The sequence below is a fragment of the Electrona antarctica genome, assembly GCF_951216825.1.
Source record: "Electrona antarctica genome assembly, chromosome: 13".
Lineage (NCBI taxonomy): Eukaryota > Metazoa > Chordata > Actinopteri > Myctophiformes > Myctophidae > Electrona > Electrona antarctica.
Window position 1 is genome coordinate 47,079,021 of NC_136794.1, and position 18,314 is coordinate 47,097,334.

The 18,314-nt window shown below is 43.9% G+C and overlaps 1 protein-coding gene across 1 annotated transcript in view; it reads left to right on the plus strand.

Annotated features, from left to right (window-relative positions):
• The window catches only part of lrp1bb (low density lipoprotein receptor-related protein 1Bb), a gene marked incomplete at its 5' end in the record, with an annotated part of 503,119 nt that overhangs the window by 206,948 nt on the left and 277,857 nt on the right, over positions 1-18,314 (plus strand). The window contains 2 exon segments of the mRNA XM_079517841.1: positions 6,504-6,686; positions 13,977-14,177. Of these exon segments, the coding sequence (XP_079373967.1) occupies positions 6,504-6,686; positions 13,977-14,177 (384 nt within the window).

The window sequence follows — 18,314 nt, forward strand, 5'->3', positions numbered from 1 at the left end:
AAATAATGAGAAACATTATGGCAGCCAAATCAGGCAGATTTCTTTTCTTAAACAAGATTTAAAAAATATATATACCTGTTTATTATTGTGAGAACGATGGCTTCCATTTTCCCATTGCAACTTTTCAGGAATAGAAAGCCTGCAGTTTCTATTAGCTTGGAATCTCCAAGTCCTAGGATCACTGACAAGGAAAGGACAGGCCTGGAGTGCTTGTAATAAGCTACATCTTATATGGCAGTCAGACATCTCAAGAGCTACCAAGATCAACCTGTTCAAAGCCTGTGTGGAAAGTATCCATCTTTATGGTGCCGAAACATGGACAATGAATAAGGAGTTTCGGGATCGTCTCGACGGAACATACACAAGACTCCTCATGCGTGTCCAGAACCTCTCATGGAAGGACCATCCCACTAAAGCTCAGATTTAGTGTAGTAGGGACACAGGGTAGGGAGTAGGGACACAGGACTGACTGTGAATGAACTTGGTGTGGCGATGACCAACAGAGACCAGTGGAAGCAGCTTGTGTCACAGATCTTGAGGGCACTCGAAGGATGATGATGATGATGAGGATCACTCACAGGTTGATGCCCTCTATCGTAAACACTGAAAACAACAATTGACGAATATATTCGTCGAAGGCGGTCTGTGCCTGTACAGTATATCTACGTAGTTACTTTCCTCACAAGCCTTTTTTTTAGATAACGCCCTACTACTCCAAACATGCTACAGCTTCATCAAAAGTAGCATATCGATAAGCTCAATTCACGCAGCGTTACGAGTTTGGAGATCTGCTACTTTTGATGCTTTTGATTTTGAATAATGAAAATTACCAGTTTTGGCCATATGAGGTTTCCACCCGACCGACACATATGCAGCAACATCATTCATTTTATTTCTTTTTTCTTTTGCCAAAAAGTGTATGTATGTAGGATTTCGAAGGCATTTTTAGAATCGGCCTGCAGGTCTAAATAGATTAAACAAATCTATTTAGACTTTACAGGCCTATTTCTGTCTCTGCCTGATTTCCGCACTGCAGTTTTAACCCATTTTGAGCGGGAACCCCTTTTGGTGGTTACATACATTATGTTATAATTTAGCTATTGAAAAATAGCAGATCTACAAGCTCATAGCGCGCCACCGAGTGGCGCACTACGAGCTTGTAGGTCTGCTATTTTTGAAAAATTGTGAAAATGCGGCACAAATCTTTGAATATATATTCTTTCAGAAGACTTTTTTTTTATTTCGATGTCGGGTCTAAATGGGTTAATCTCCAGTACAATGACGCAGTAGAAATTTGGTTATTTGTAATAACTTCTACTGAAGAACAAAGTACCAGAAATGATCCAGTGACTAATAATACATTCTCTCCTCTGAGTGCTCTGACACATTAGATTAATTGCAATAATTGTTTTCTTTTTTTTAAATCCTTTTTTATTTTACCAAATATTATGAGAAAGCACTTGACTTTCAAAAGGTTTCAGACTAAGTGCAGTGGTAATCAGCAAAAAATACATTATTTTTCACTTAGCAAAATATAATTTTACATTGTCATGATTTCAAACAAAAAACATGGATTAAAACAGAGCGTTACACAAACTTCAAAAAGCAATGAGAAAAACCCTTGCTTATAAATTCTGAAATGTAAAATAGTGTAAAGTTGTATTATTTCTGAAAGTTGTTTTCTTTTCCAGTTGTAGCTGATACCATTGTATAGGTGAACTACACTATTGTCTGTTTGTTTTGTCATTTGTATTGTATTGTATTGTGTTGACGTGTGGTATAGTGTGTGTGATGGACCCAGAATAGCCATTTCATAGGCAAGTTCTAATAGAGCACCGAAGTCTGACGTCACTTTCAGTAGAGGGCGCCAATACACAGGTTCATTTTTTTTTATTTGCAGTGAAATCTCCATAGGGCGATTTTAGGTCACTTCATATAAGAACTGTGTTTGAAAAATAAACCGACCACCCCGGCCTTTCTGTCAGGGGAGTGGCTGTGCGTCGTTAATGATGTCCATTCATATTTGATACAGCCAGTTTCTGGAGAAAATGGAATTAATGTGGCCGCAAAAGCCTTGAAACTACATATGAAGGCAATGTCGCTGCTAATATACGTCACGCCCAGCTGACTCGACTCGTACTAACCACGAAACATTAAATATCAATAAAATAAAAATACAAATAAACGTAATTAACATTCAGTTTCTGTTGTGCGACGGGCAGATGCAGCCACCCTGCCTACCCGGAAATGTAGTCTCTGGGTTGTTTGGCTCATTTATAACGCTTCTTTTGTTACTCTTTGGGTATATTTGTACATTTCCACCTTCAGTTGATGCTTCATATCCATATGAGTGAAAAGGCCGGGGTGATCGGTTTATTTTTCAAACACAGTTCTTATATGAGGCGATCTAAAATCCCCCTATGGAGATTACAATGCAAATAAAAAGTAGACGAACCTGTGGATTTACGCCCTCTATTGACAGTGATGTCAGGACTTCGGTGCTCTATGGTGGATCAATAATAAAGTAAAGTTAAGTCCAACTTGTCATACAGATGTGATCCGATACGAGAATGCGGTCTCTAGCAAACACCAACTCTGAACTCCTGAGTTCCTGCCCTTCACACTCTCCTATATGTAACATTAATGTTGTTAGCATAAGGAGAAGAGACTGGAGCAGCACGGACATTTAGAGCCTTTTATTAAGTGCTAAGTATACAAAAGCGACGTTTCAACCTTGCGGTCTTCATCAGAGTCATAGGGTGGCAGCATTTGGGCATGTCTTAAATACAGGCTGGGCTATCAATGAGCCAATGACAATGGGCCATGTTACGGCGGGGCTCCACCGGGGGCGTCGGCGTTGCGTCGCCGTCACCGTCAGGGAATGTTCCCTTTTTAATCAATGAAGGGTGGCTCCACTGCCTACGATGCGTTGCGTTGCGTTGCGTTGCGTTGCGTTGCGTTGCGTGACTGCTTTAAAATTGCCCCGGTTCGTTTTTTGACGCACGCACGCACGCGTCCGGTGGAGCCCTGGCGTAACATGTAATAACCAGTTACTACCAGCAGTCTAAACAGTTAAGAGGGTGGCTATGGAAAAAAACGCTGTTGAACAGTAAAATAAATAAAGTAAACAGTGCACATACATAATTAAGGGCCTTGTGGCCAAATATATAGAAAAAGTAAAATACAGAGGCACATCAAATGTCGTTAGCTAAGGTGTCACTCCCCAGTGCTGTAGGTCAGTGTTATTTTGGCAGCAAATTTAGATTTTAGTTTTAGTCATTAGTCTCTTGAATAGTTTTCGCTTAGTTTGTAGTCACATTTTAGTCACCCGGAATGTTTTAGTGTTGGTCTAGTTTTAGTCGACTAAATATCATAAGATTTTAGTCGACTAAATCTACAGTTGATTTAGTCGACTAAAATGTATTTGGACGGGCCTTGATGCCGTCGTAATGGCTGATTTTACACTTGCTGAAAACTTTGTGAACTTGTAGATCAGCTATTTTCAGCATGCAACCAAGTGTAAAATAACTTATACCTGGATCTCTTGTCTACTAGTCCCTTCCTAACATTTTAGTCTATTGTTAATTTGTTGACGAAATTGTCAATATATTTAGTTTTAGTCATCATAGCTTAGTTTAAAAAAAATGTTCCACTTAGTTTTCGCCAGTGAAAAAAGGTAGTCGACGAACATTTTTCGTCTTCGTTTTAGTCGACGAAATCAACACTGCTGTAGGTAGGGTGCTTCTTGCTTCTTGCCTTTCCTGGCTTTGCCCTGGGTTGGCTCCCATATTGTCAGGTTGCTGGTTGGCTCCCATAGTGTCAGGTTGCTTGCCTCTTGTTCCTGGTGCCTGATGCAGTGCCCTGTCAGCCTCATCCTTATCGCTCTGATTTCGTCAGGTGACCCTTGGTAGGTCCCCATACATTTCTCATGTGGTCCGTCCGTGTGACACCTAATGCCATTCATAGCATGCTTGTGCCCAGGGCCCTTTCCTGGTGCGCTGTGAGGGTCCATGTCTCAGCCCCATATACAGCAGTACTGACTCCACTGTGAGGGTCCATGTCTCATTGTCTCAGCCCCATACAGCAGTACTGACTCCACTGTGAGGGTCCATGTCTCGGCCCCATACAGCAGTACTGACTCCACTGTGAGGGTCCATGTCTCGGCCCCATACAGCAGTACTGACTCCACTGTGAGGGTCCATGTCTCGGCCCCATACAGCAGTACTGACTCCACTGTGAGGGTCCATGTCTCGGCCCCATACAGCAGTACTGACTCCACTGTGAGGGTCCATGTCTCGGCCCCATACAGCAGTACTGACTCCACTATGAGGGTCCATGTCTCGGCCCCATACAGCAGTACTGACTCCACTGTGAGGGTCCATGTCTCTGCCCCATACAGCAGTACTGACTCCACTGTGAGGGTCCATGTCTCGGCCCCATACAGCAGTACTGACTCCACTATGAGGGTCCATGTCTCGGCCCCATACAGCAGTACTGACTCCACTGTGAGGGTCCATGTCTCGGCCCCATACAGCAGTACTGACTCCACTGTGAGGGTCCATGTCTCGGCCCCATACAGCAGTACTGACTCCACTGTGAGGGTCCATGTCTCATTGTCTCAGCCCCATACAGCAGTACTGACTCCACTGTGAGGGTCCATGTCTCGGCCCCATACAGCAGTACTGACTCCACTGTGAGGGTCCATGTCTCGGCCCCATACAGCAGTACTGACTCCACTGTGAGGGTCCATGTCTCGGCCCCATACAGCAGTACTGACTCCACTGTGAGGGTCCATGTCTCGGCCCCATACAGCAGTACTGACTCCACTGTGAGGGTCCATGTCTCGGCCCCATACAGCAGTACTGACTCCACTATGAGGGTCCATGTCTCGGCCCCATACAGCAGTACTGACTCCACTGTGAGGGTCCATGTCTCTGCCCCATACAGCAGTACTGACTCCACTGTGAGGGTCCATGTCTCGGCCCCATACAGCAGTACTGACTCCACTATGAGGGTCCATGTCTCGGCCCCATACAGCAGTACTGACTCCACTGTGAGGGTCCATGTCTCGGCCCCATACAGCAGTACTGACTCCACTGTGAGGGTCCATGTCTCGGCCCCATACAGCAGTACTGACTCCACTGTGAGGGTCCATGTCTCGGCCCCATACAGCAGTACTGACTCCACTGTGAGGGTCCATGTCTCGGCCCCATACAGCAGTACTGACTCCACTGTGAGGGTCCATGTCTCGGCCCCATACAGCAGTACTGACTCCACTGTGAGGGTCCATGTCTCGGCCCCATACAGCAGTACTGACTCCACTGTGAGGGTCCATGTCTCGGCCCCATACAGCAGTACTGACTCCACTGTGAGGGTCCATGTCTCGTCCCCATACAGCAGTACTGACTCCACTGTGAGGGTCCATGTCTCAGCCCCATACAGCAGTACTGACTCCACTGTGAGGGTCCATGTCTCAGCCCCATACAGCAGTACTGACTCCACTGTGAGGGTCCATGTCTCAGCCCCATACAGCAGTACTGACTCCACTGTGAGGGTCCATGTCTCGTCCCCATACAGCAGTACTGACTCCACTGTGAGGGTCCATGTCTCGTCCCCATACAGCAGTACTGACTCCACTGTGAGGGTCCATGTCTCGTCCCCATACAGCAGTACTGACTCCACTGTGAGGGTCCATGTCTCGTCCCCATACAGCAGTACTGACTCCACTGTGAGGGTCCATGTCTCAGCCCCATACAGCAGTATACTGACTGCACTGTGAGGGTGACCCTCACATGTCTCGGCCCCATACAGCAATACTGACTCCACTGTGAGGGTCCATGTCTCGGCCCCATACAGCAGTTCTGACTCCACTGTAGCTACGAACAGCCGCCTCTTATCCAATCTGATTTCCACACTCTTCTCATACAGAATATATTATCCTATAACTTTAACACAGCAAAAGTATCATTGTGAGGAACACTAATAACATTGTAAGAATAATAAAAAATCACTTTCAACCTGTCATCCCTACTTTTGGAGATGCCATTCAATATTGTGTCGCTAATAGTCACAAATGGTAGCGTGTGAGTGCATGCCGCTTTTCTGTAAGCCCCCAGGGGGTCTACGCTGAATACAAGGTTGGGAACCACTTGGCTTGGGGAATCGAGGTTGTGATATTACACATTTCGTCTCTGTCGGGTGGAAACCTTATCATTATGTCCACTGTTCAAATTCGAAAGTAGCAAAAGTACAGCACATCTACACGCTCCAAACATGTCGCTCTGCGGCACGTTTCGACCTTGTGTACCTTTGTTGCTTTTGTGTGACGCTACAGTATGATGAAGTATGGCGTTGATTTACGGAAAAACACGAAAAGTTAGAATATGGAGATAGGAGTTTTCTGCCCGACAGCGTGCGTGCGTGCGTGCGTGCGTGCGTGCGGCTTTGTCAGCCGTGTGCCAGAGCACCTGTGAAGTCTCTTTGTAAATGTCCTTGTGTTCCAGTGCTGCCCTCCGTCATCGAGTGCAGCGGAGAGGAGTTCCACTGCCTCACAGATGGCACCTGCATCCCAGAGCGATGGAGGTGTGACGGGGACAAGGACTGCGAGGACGGGGGCGACGAGGCGGGCTGCGAGGGCACCAAGAGGATGTGCGACCCCAAGGCCAAGTTCACCTGCAAAGATACAGGTAACGGTTGGTTGATTGGTTGATTGATTGATTGCATCGTTCATTCATTGCTAGAGGTTTTTTATTGGCAAAAATGCATATTGTTGCTGTTGGCTGGAAACGGACATAATATATCTATAACTATATCATAACTATATCATAACTATATAATATGATATGATATATGACGCAACTATATCCAAAAACAAACTATCTACAGGCACAAAATGGGTAGCCACAATGTATTTTGAGCTTGTAGAGTAAAAAATAAGTACATTATTTGTGTAAATGGTAAAAGTACAACATATTGGAACATTTACATAAATCAAATCAAATCAAATCACCTTTATTTATAAAGCACATTTAAAAACAATTTCCATTGTACAGACATTTCATTAACACCACAGATATAGAGAACATAGCAAAAGAAAAACACAGTCAATAAAAGCACAATTATAAGCAAACTATTAAAAAAAATCAAACAATGTACTGTTTAAAGAAAACACAAACAAGGTCACGGGCAATCAAATGCTTGGGAGTAAAACAAGCTGGGATGGTGTTCCACAGCCTAGGGGCTGCAACTGAGAAGGCACAGTCACCTCTGAGCCTCAACTTGGTTGAGGCTCAGACATACTATTAGGCATGTGGAGAAATGTTGCTAGATGATGTCTTTGGGGTGATGAAAACCGTAGGCAACCGAGTCCAAATGAACACTATCGCTGCAACCTAGTAAATCACGGGCACACTGGCGGTTTGACGGGCCTCCCCCTCCATTGTTGTTGCATTGCAAGCTGACACGTCAAATGAATCAAAACAAATTAATTTGGTGAAAAAAATTTAAAAACGTCCGAGCTCCCATTACTTCCATATTTTACAAGTGGCAAATTGATTTTGCGTTCCCAGATAGTGAATTATATTGTTTGATTATTAGATGGATCTTTATTGTGTATTTACACAGAAAATGGTGCTTGTGTACAGAAAGGTTGCATTGTGTGAGGGATAGCCAACCACTACGTTGCCTTGTGAGGGCTTATTGTGAACGACTATGGGTTGCCTTTTGCAGAGTGGTACCATCAGCAGAGTGGTACCATCAGCAGAGTGGTACCATCAGCAGAGTGGTACCATCAGTGTCACAGTATTACAATGCAGTTTGATTTGATCTAGAAATGTGACCAAACTTGACCCACAGTAAGTCATTGGATTCTTTTGTTTTTGTTTTTTCATGTCATATGAAAGCAGGGAATCATAGCTTCAAATTTGTCATATTGGTTGTTCAGTTTGACCAACGAGAAAATTGACATATTGGTTGTTCAGTTTGACCCACGAGTTTTGGAGCTATGGCTTAGAGAGTAATGTCTTACAGAAAACAGCGAATTGAGAAAACAGGCTTGACTAACCCTAGCTACATGTTTAAGCATTTATTTCATATTTTACATTTCAGCTCTGACATTTATTTCAGACATGCTCTAGTATGTGAAGATCTGCTTGTGCTATTAACACATTTTGGATTAAAATGTGTTAATTCTCCACTCCTGAACAGTTAGTCTTGCCACCATGACTGCCTCTTGTATAAAAAATAGTCACAAATGCATCTGAAAAGGTGTTGTGTCAGGGATTAGATTTCCCACCCAAAATGTTCAAAAATAGCAGATACAAGCTTGCAACGTGTGACACGCTGTGAGCTTGTATGGCTGCTATTTTTTTAATAGCCAAGCCTACAATCTAAAACGACACCGACGCTTTTGCGGTTTTAATGGCCTAAAAACGCACACACAGACCCATACACACAAACACAAACACATGCACACACTCACACACGTATACACAGTAGACAACATCTCACAGGATTCCCATACTTTTCCCCATGGCCTAGCTCCGAAGCCTCATGCAGCATTTTGTTGGGTCTGCCCTGTTCCAGCTCCATGCAGGTATAAACCAGTGGGGATCCCTTCACTAAGCCACGCATCAGCTTTGATGGAAAAGCCTAGTAAATTGGGATGTGCTGCGAACCAAGCTTCACCTGGCAGGCTGCGTTCACAACGAAACGCCCTGGCATAGTGGCCCTTGTTTATTTCCCACCATCCCCTTCACTGGTTCCACCTGCCTCCTCCTCCTCCTCCTCTTCCTCCTCCTCCTCCTCCTCCTCCTCCTGCCTTCACTGGTTCCACCTGCCTCCTCCTCCTCCTCCTCCTCCTCTTCCTCCTCCTCCTCCTCCTCCTCCTCCTGCCTTCACTGGTTCCACCTGCCTCCTCCTCCTCCTCCTCCTCCTCCTCCTCCTCCTCCTCTTCCTCCTCCTCCTCCTCCTCCTCCTGCCTTCACTGGTTCCACCTGCCTCCTCCTCCTCCTCCTCCTCCTCCTCCTCCTCTTCCTCCTCCTCCTCCTGCCTTCACTGGTTCCACCTGCCTCCTCCTCCTCCTCCTCCTCCTCCTCCTCCTCCTCTTCCTCCTCCTCCTCCTGCCTTCACTGGTTCCACCTGCCTCCTCCTCCTCCTCCTCTTCCTCCTCCTCCTCCTCCTCCTCCTGCCTTCACTGGTTCCACCTGCCTCCTCCTCCTCCTCCTGCCTTCACTGGTTCCACCTGCCTCCTCCTCCTCCTCCTCCTCCTCCTCTTCCTCCTCCTCCTCCTCCTCCTCCTCCTGCCTTCACTGGTTCCACCTGCCTCCTCCTCCTCCTCCTCTTCCTCCTCCTCCTCCTCCTGCCTTCACTGGTTCCACCTGCCTCCTCTTTATTACAGTGGGGGGGCTTTCACATTACCCCGGTGGGCAGCCATCAGGGGAAGGAAGGCGTATTGATCTCCTGTAGAAATTCCACATCAAGTGGAGCATTTAGCACAACGCTGCTGAGATGCTGTTTGTTGATTGAGGCTCCCCAGGAAAAGGGACATTTTGGCATTTCATTAGAATTATAATTATTATTTTTTTCCTCTTTTGCTTGTATTACTCATCAAATGTTTATTTTAACCCATTTTGACCTGAGATCAGATTCTAAAATCTTCTACATCCTGACAGTTTTCTGAAAAAGCTATGTTTCTATGTCAGTCGTTCTTTGATTTTTCAAAAATAGACCTACAAGCTCGTAGCGCGCCACTCGGTGGCGTGCTATGAGCTTGTAGATCTGCTATTTTTCAATAGCGAAAGCATAACATAATGCTAACACCAAAAGGGGTTCCCGCCCAAAATGGGCTAAGAGAGCGATTCTGCAACTAAGAATCATTTTCTCAAATGCCAAATGTGATGGCATGGGTACTGTACAGTATATTATACTTGGCTGCTATACTGTGCTTGTGAATTTCAGGCACCAAACTTTTATTTTGTACTGTATGCCCTGTTCTACAGTGGTGCAATTACCCTCTTTTACTGTGAGATTAAATCTTATGCATTACATTATAATACATGGGGGGCGACGACACATGGGAAATGAGAAAATAAAATACATAAATGAAACGCTGGATGAGTGGATGTCCTTTTGAAAACCAAAACATTTTAGGGCACCAATCCAAGCATCCAGACATAAATTAGTATATAGCGGCTAGCCTATGCTAGGAGAATAAGGGTGCCAACCGAAGAAGAGCCATAGACAACAACGTGAAGGCTGCAGAAAAAGCCTCCAGGTGGCTCTGGTTGAAGAGGGGAGAGCAGTGGGCGCAGTAACATGCCACTTGTCGGCCTGGAGTCGCCTGGAGGAGGGTGTCTGTTGAAAGACCCAAAACACCCTATGATCCCAGGAATTAACGTTAACACTGATGATGTGTCCAAGTCTGTGCATCAGTAGATGTATTGTTAACAACAGGCAAGTTAGGAACGGTTAGGCCTGACGTCGAAAAAATAAATAAAAAAACTCTTCTGAAAGAATATATATATATATATAGATTTGTGCCGCATTTTCACGATTTTTCAAAAATAGCAGACCTACAGTAGATCTGCTATTTTTAGCTAATAGCTAAAGTATAACATCATGCTTAGTTAAAACACCAAAAGGGGTTCCCGCCCAGAATGGCTTAACCCGTTGAACCCATCAGTCTGTCTGTGTCCCTTCTCTTTCGCTCATGAACGTGTCGAGTCTTGCCCAATAAAAAGAGTCCAGATCTGTCTGTGATGTCAGCACTATAATGACATATCGATTGATACTCCATGTATGAGGATTTACCCGATCTACAAGCTCACAAGGCATTGCAGCGTGACACGTTGTGAGGTTGTAGATCCTCGTCATCAAACATTAACCCCAGAATAGGGAGGCTATAGGGTTCAAGTGGTTATAAAATAGAAAATAGCGGTTGATTGCATCCATGCCTTGACACCGCGCTACGCCTGCTGCGTATGTACAGTGATGATGATGAGATGAGATATACTTTATTGTCCCACGAGGGGAAATTTGTCTTGGGCAAAAGTGCAGTAGTACATAACGCTTTTTAAAACAGACAGACAATACACAATAGACAATACACAATAGCAGCAATGTACAAGTAAAGTATCACAAGAGTATCACAAGATCAGTGCAAAATTGCAATCAGAGGAGGTATATAAAAATAAAGTACTAGAGTATTCACAGTTTATAGTATCACAGGTATAAGTGCATTAACTAACTGATGAAGGTCAATAAGTCCCTTCCCCACTAAGAACTATGAACTATGTGGCGGTTGCCCTTGCAACGACACGCTCTGTAGCGTCTACCAGAGGGTAACGGCTCATACTCTGACGATAATACATGTGAGGGTCAGACAACACTCTATTTGACAGACTGAGCACCGTTTTCTCAAAGATTGTCTGAAGAGATGGAGAATCCTTCCTAACAATTACCTTCATGGCTGTTTTTGCCATTTTAGCTATTCTAGATTTGAGCTGGACAGAGAGTGTCCCAAACCAAGCTGACATGCCATATCTAATAATGCTACCTAAATGGTAAATGGTAAATGGTGCATTTATATAGCGCCTTTATCCAAGGCGCTTTACATAGATTGTGCATTACATTCACCCATTCACACACACATTCATACACCGATGGCGGCGGAAGCCATGCAAGGTACCAACCAGCACATCGGGAGCAATTTGGGGTTCAGTGTCTTGCCCAAGGACACTTCGACATGTAGACAGGAGGAGCCGGGATTCGAACCGCCGACCCATGGATTATTGGACGACCTGCTCTACCTCCTGAGCCACAGCCGCCCACCTACCTAGCACTGCATCATAGAAGGTTGACATGACTCCCTTGCTCACACCAAAGAGCCTGAGCCTGCGGAGAAAGTGCAAGCGTTGTGCCAATTTGCCACAGTGTGGCAGTTCACCCTGCCACTGTCTGTATTTATCAGACTACAATGTGTTTCCTGTGTTATTTTATCTTCGAGCGGTATTTGTTTGACACTATATTGTATGATTGATGATTGATTGCTAATTGGCTCCAGGGTAGGGAGCATACTAACTGGGTTTGTGTGGGGAACATGCACACCAACTTGATTTTGTATATAGAGACACTTATCTTTAATTATAATATGGGGATAATTTATATTGTGTATTATGTGACTCTCTAAAATGTGTTATGAATGAACTGGGATGTCTCTGGACATTGTGTGGCCACTGGTTAGATTGTGGAATCGATCCTGGGTTGGTTTGGTCCATGGGAGGGGCCTGTCCTTTATAAGAGGACCTGTCATTGGTCCATGGGAGGGGCCTGGCCTTTATAAGAGGACCTGTCATTGGTCCATGGGAGGGGCCTGGCCTTTATAAGAGGACCTGTCATTGGTCCATGGGAGGGGCCTGGCCTTTATAAGAGGACCTGTCATTGGTCCATGGGAGGGGCCTGGCCTTTATAAGAGGACCTGTCATTGGTCCATGGGAGGGGCCTGGCCTTTATAAGAGGGGGACCTGCCACTGCACAGGAGTCATTGTAGGACTGCCCAGGCAGGAGAACAGACCTATAGAGTCAATGTAGGACTGCCCAGGCAGGAGAACAGACCTATAGAGCCAACCAGGCCAGTTAATGACTGTAAATACTTATTTTGTGTGCGGTTTCTTGTAACAACCATTTAATGTGGACACTCAAAATGTCATTAAAAACATTGTTTTTGCATAGACAAGACTGCTTGCTATTTTTGGTATTTTGCCATTTTGAGTGTTTTGGGAGTATTTTTGAGAGCTGGTTCAGTGGCAATTTTGGCTCATACAGCGTACAGTACAGTGAATACTTTTCGCTGTACTGTACTGTACATTGACAATAATCTCTCTCTCATACTACCTTCACACTAGGCAAAGTGTGACATACAGTACAGTACAGTACAGTACAGTGCAGTGCAGTGCAGTGCAGTACAGTACAGTACAGTACAGTGCAGTGCAGTACAGTACAGTACAGTGCAGTGCAGTGCAGTGCAGTATGCACAGTGAGCTACTGTATTGATTCCACGCCATGTACTGTACAGTACATGTGTGTTGAGACTCTTCAGAATCCACCTTAGCCCGTAGTAGTTGCCGTAGTACTTGCCCTAGCCCCCGGCGACCTTGCAGGCTTATTATGCAAAAGCTAAAATATGAAATTTAGATGTTTAGACATGTTATGTAGACAGATGCCAGGTCGATATTGAGCTGGCATTCTATAGTGTTTATAGTTTCAAATGTACTTTTACTAGACTGATGATATGTTCTTATAGTTTACTTATAATCCTAGATGTCTATTTATATGCATTTTATGTATTACCTTGTGTTGTTCTTGCTTACTGTAAATCGCTCTGGATTAAGAGCATCTGCTAAATGCCTACATTGTAAATGTCACAATCTGTGACCTGTTCTGTCACCCTGATGTGTTTCCCTGTGTTCCTTGTTTTGGGTTTTACTTTTGTGTACTTTTACCTTTTATTTTGTAGTATCTAGTGTCTCTTGGTTTCCTGTGTTGCCCATGTTTACCTGCCTTGTCTAACCCTGTGATTAGTGTAGTGTGTCCTGTTAGTCTCCCAGCCAATCCCTGTGTTGATTTGTCTGTTGTATTCACCTGTGTCTAGTTAGACCTTGTCTATTTATATACCCTTGTGTTTTCAGTTCGTTGTTTACTTGCTTGTTGATCCCCTAGTTTTCCCAGTATAGTTTTCCTCTTGCCTTCCTTGTGTTCCTCGTGTTCCTAGTTTTGTTCCGACTGCCTCTAGTGTTTTTTGACTTGTTGTACCTGGACTCCTGTTTGGTCGCAATAAAACACTGAACTTGACTTTCCCTGCCTCTGCCTCTCATCCTGCGTTTGGGTCCTATACTCAACTTGACTCACACCGTGACAGTAAATTGTTGGTCTCTGTGTCATAGCTAAAGCGTTTTCTCATCTTGTTTCCACCATAACAGGCAAGTGCATCACCAAGAGCTGGGTGTGTGACGGCGACATCGACTGTGAGGACCGCTCCGACGAGGAGTCGTGCGAGACGGCCGTGTGCAAGCCGCCCAAATACCCTTGTGCCAACGACTCGTCCATCTGCCTCACGCCCGACAAGATCTGCAACAGCAAGGTGGACTGCCCTGACCGCTCGGATGAAGGACTGGTCTGTGGTGAGTGTCCACCCCACCCCACTGCACACACCCTATGCTGCTGCATGGAGTGCTTCTCAAAGTGGGGGTCTCGGATGTTTTGGGGGGGGGGGGGGGCGTTCCCCAGGTGATTTGCTTAATCTCTCACGTACTGTACTCGACAATAAACAAACCAACATGCAGTGTAAGTGCATAATACAGGGTATCTGCACATTTAGGCCTGATGTCGAAATTAAAAAAAATGTCTTCAAAATCCTGTTTCTGTATCAGTGGTGCTCAATATTTCATGTCACGGACCCCAAAAAATATATGTAATATGCCTCCGCGCCCCCATCTGAAAATATGTTGTTCCAGGGACCTCCCCAGAAGCAAAGATTTGAGTTAAAATGTTCACTCTGTAATAATATATATTCAAAGATATGAGGCACATTTTCACGTTTTTTTCAAAAATAGCAGACCTACAAGCTCATAGCGCGGCACTCGGTGCCGCGCTATGAGCTTGTAGATCTGCTATTTTTCAACAGCTAAAGTATAACATAATGCTTTAAAACACCAAAATGGGTTCCTGCCCAAAATGGGTTAAGGACTTGACCTTTTGTAACACATATGAAAAGAAGAGCGGGAAAAAAATGCCATTATGCTACTGCGTGAGAAGTATTCCAATATGCTATTAAAAAAGGCCAAATTATTATTCAAATACGACCTAAAAATGAGGCAACAATTTTGAAAATAGCATCTAGATCAGAACTTGTGAGCATGCCGATCTGTGGAACTGAGTCGAACTAAATGTAAATGCCAAAGGTGTCGTGGCCTGAAAAGGTTGAGATCCACCGCTCTACTGCATCCCACATGCTGAGTGTTTGTCCTTATCACATTGTAAACGTATTGATTTGTAACTCTGAGCTGTCGAGCTGTCCGTATAGCGCTCGCACGCAGCCGTCATTAACACCCACACAACGTTCAAACCCATCAACCATCGCTGTGCTCCAAAGTCCCGATTAGCACAACTACAGCTGAAACTATGTAAAGTAAACATGCATCGCTCATGTGGTGGTAGCGGTTCAACGTCGGGGTCGTAGGCTAAATCACGGGGTTGTCCGACACAGCCAGGAAGAGCTAAAGAGAAGTGCTCCTTCTCTAAAAGTTAGTGCCCTGCAGGGCGCTGAGCCAAAAAAACCCACTGGGCATCAGGTGCGTTGTGAGCACTGAAGCATGATGCGGGGAAGAGGAGTGTACCAGTGCGTCTTTACCATAGAACAGAAGCCTTTATTTATTTATTTTTTTGCAGCATTCCTAAGCCAATCATTTGAGGTTAGGGTCATGGGTCAGTTGACAATAATAATAAAATACAGAAAAAACAAAGTGAAGAGTTTGAGGTGGGCAGTGGAGATGCAGCAATCCTCTTGACGTCTTTGAAAACACAACTCCATTTGTTCCACCAGGGTAACAACAGCAACACTGCAACACTTGGCAAGATAGAAAGAGAGAGAAACAAAAATAAACAAACAATTCTGGAAGATAGACTCATCACGATGAATAAATAAGCTAACATTGATACTGTGCAAACAAACATTGCCTGAAAATGTTTGCATGTGACTTTTTTATATTGCCACCCGCAAGCTATTTAAGATTTTATCACAGCTCTTTATTTTTTTTTAATCTACTATCACTAAACCGTTTAAGTGGAAAGAAACAATGTTGACATACTGTGTTTTCTTTTCTTCTCCATGGTGTGTTGAGAACATGTTACCTAGCTAGTGAAGCAGCATCGTGCTACTATAGCGCTCACATCACATTCATTTTTCATCATATTTAATAACCTGGGACGCGAGAAGGTTTCCCAGAGGAACGCCGGCTACATCTCCTCTTTTCTCATCGCTCAGATGAGACAACTCTAGCCCAGCATGTGTTGATTCAGAGACCGAGGGGAGAGGGAACACGAGGCAATATCCTTCCTTTCCTGAATGACGGCAAACGTTGGGAGTGTTTGTCCAACGCACCTTTGGAGGGTTATAGAGATGGGTCTCCGGCGAATAGCTCCTCCAGCGCCTATAATCTCTGTGAATGAGCATGTGTAAACACCCAGGGTTCATTGTGTGGGGACGTCACTTTAACAGAGACTCACAAGGGACCACTGCAGGACATGGAGAGAGAGCCCTTGTGTTATCTCTAGCGGTATTGCCAGATTTTTGCAAGGTTTTTTTTGTCTGTGAAAATCATATAGCACTGACGACGGTCCTAGGACCGAAACGTTTGCTTTTTAATTGCACTTTGAGCACAGAGTGCTTTATGAGCATGATAAAATAAAGAAAACATGTTTTCTTAAGTCTCAGTTTAAGGAGTTTTACTTCTATTTTCTATACGGTGAGCAGGTCTTTTTCTGTCAAAGTTTCCCTTATGTTTTTGAGACCACCGCTACCGTAGTCAAGTCTGGAAAGAAAAAAAGGACGAAGAAAGGCGCAACAGTTTTCTCAGTGCTTCATATTTTTGCAAGAGAAATAAGCAACCAAGTCTATGAAAACAAGTCGGAAAGAAGCCACTGTAGGCCACATGAGCACTTTAACCCATGACAACCAGGAACGCATCCGTGTCATTTTAGATTTTTGCGTTGGCTATAAAAAAAAATGCATACTTAAAAAATAAAAATTCTGTCAATGAATGCCCTACTTGTACAAGAGTATAATGCGTTGTCCAGTCCGCTTCAGCCAACTCGGCGTCGATCACCCCCGTGGCAGGCAAAGGGACAGCTGACCAGCTTAATGTTCTACTGTAGCCTATAGTATGTGTTTTCATCTTAACTTGGAAGCTTCTAAAGAGAACCAAGCGCTTCTGAGAAGAGCTTTCAATTATTATGACTAGATGTCATGTTTAGAGCCAGGCATTGATTGATTGATTGATTGAAATATTTATTAACAGTTTGCAGAATTACAGTACATTTCAAGCACAAACTCAATACAAAGACTGTTAACTCTTTGAGAGTTTCATGGATTTCTATATAGTTTTTAGACTTCTCTATGGCAGAATGGCGTTTTTGAATGATTTATTGAAAATTCTCTGTTGTGAATGTGTGACAACGAAAGACCTTCAGAGAAAGCATTGGCTTGTCTGCTTCCAGGAAAAAAATGAACTGAGTTGATAAAATGTTTAGTTGTGGTGTTGGAAGCCATTTAAAAGAGCCTGCATTTACACTGGGTAGTGTTTCTAGGACAACAAAAAAAGTTATGACCGGTTGAAGTTTTATTTTCTAAATAACTTTTTTTCTGCTGGGCGTACATAGCCATGCAATATCTCATTTTAAAGGGTGAGTTGTCTAGTTCAATTAAAATAAAATAAAAAGTTTCTCACATGTACCACTGTAGATATTTTGCCATCTATAAATAGCATGGTCAGTCATGATCAATCTGACCTATCCAGCTAAAAGTCCCCCTAGCTCTGAAATGGAACATCATATAAACTCAATTCTTTTTTGGGGTAAAATTAGACATTCTAACGCACATTTTGATATATACCATGTTTACATAGTCTTACCAGTACCGTGTCTATTCATGCATGTATCTCAAAAACCTGTTGTGAAGAAACAGTTTTGATAAAAAACTCATCCAAGGACATTGTTTTGATATGACTTTGTGCCCATGATATGTATCAAAATATAGACTTGAATGTATACTGTATTATAACAAAAAAATTGGGTTCTTACCATCTACCGTTACAGAGTAAATCACAGTTGAAACTCGCTTAGTCAAACCATAAACCTCAGACTAGTGAACAAAATAGCCATGACAGGTCTAACTCATTGTAAAAGCTTGTCTTTTATTTTTTATGACTACTAACATAATACAATTATAATAAATATTACAGAAAATAAATAGGCCTACATACAAAACAGTTGTCCCCAAACTCCCCAGTGTCCCCAAACCACTGCATTCCAGTTGTTCTTGACGGTGTGTGTGTGTGTAGGCTAAATTTAAAAAAAAACAACAACTGAAATGAATGAATGCATCCGGTTCAGTGTCGGAGAACTCCATCGCAGTCTTGACTCTTCGTCTTCATCATCATCATCATCATCATCATCCTCCTCCTCCGATGCCAGTTCTAAATATATAAAAATAAACATTTAGCTGTAGTCAGCCCGGCCAATAGCCAGTTGGGGGGGGGGGG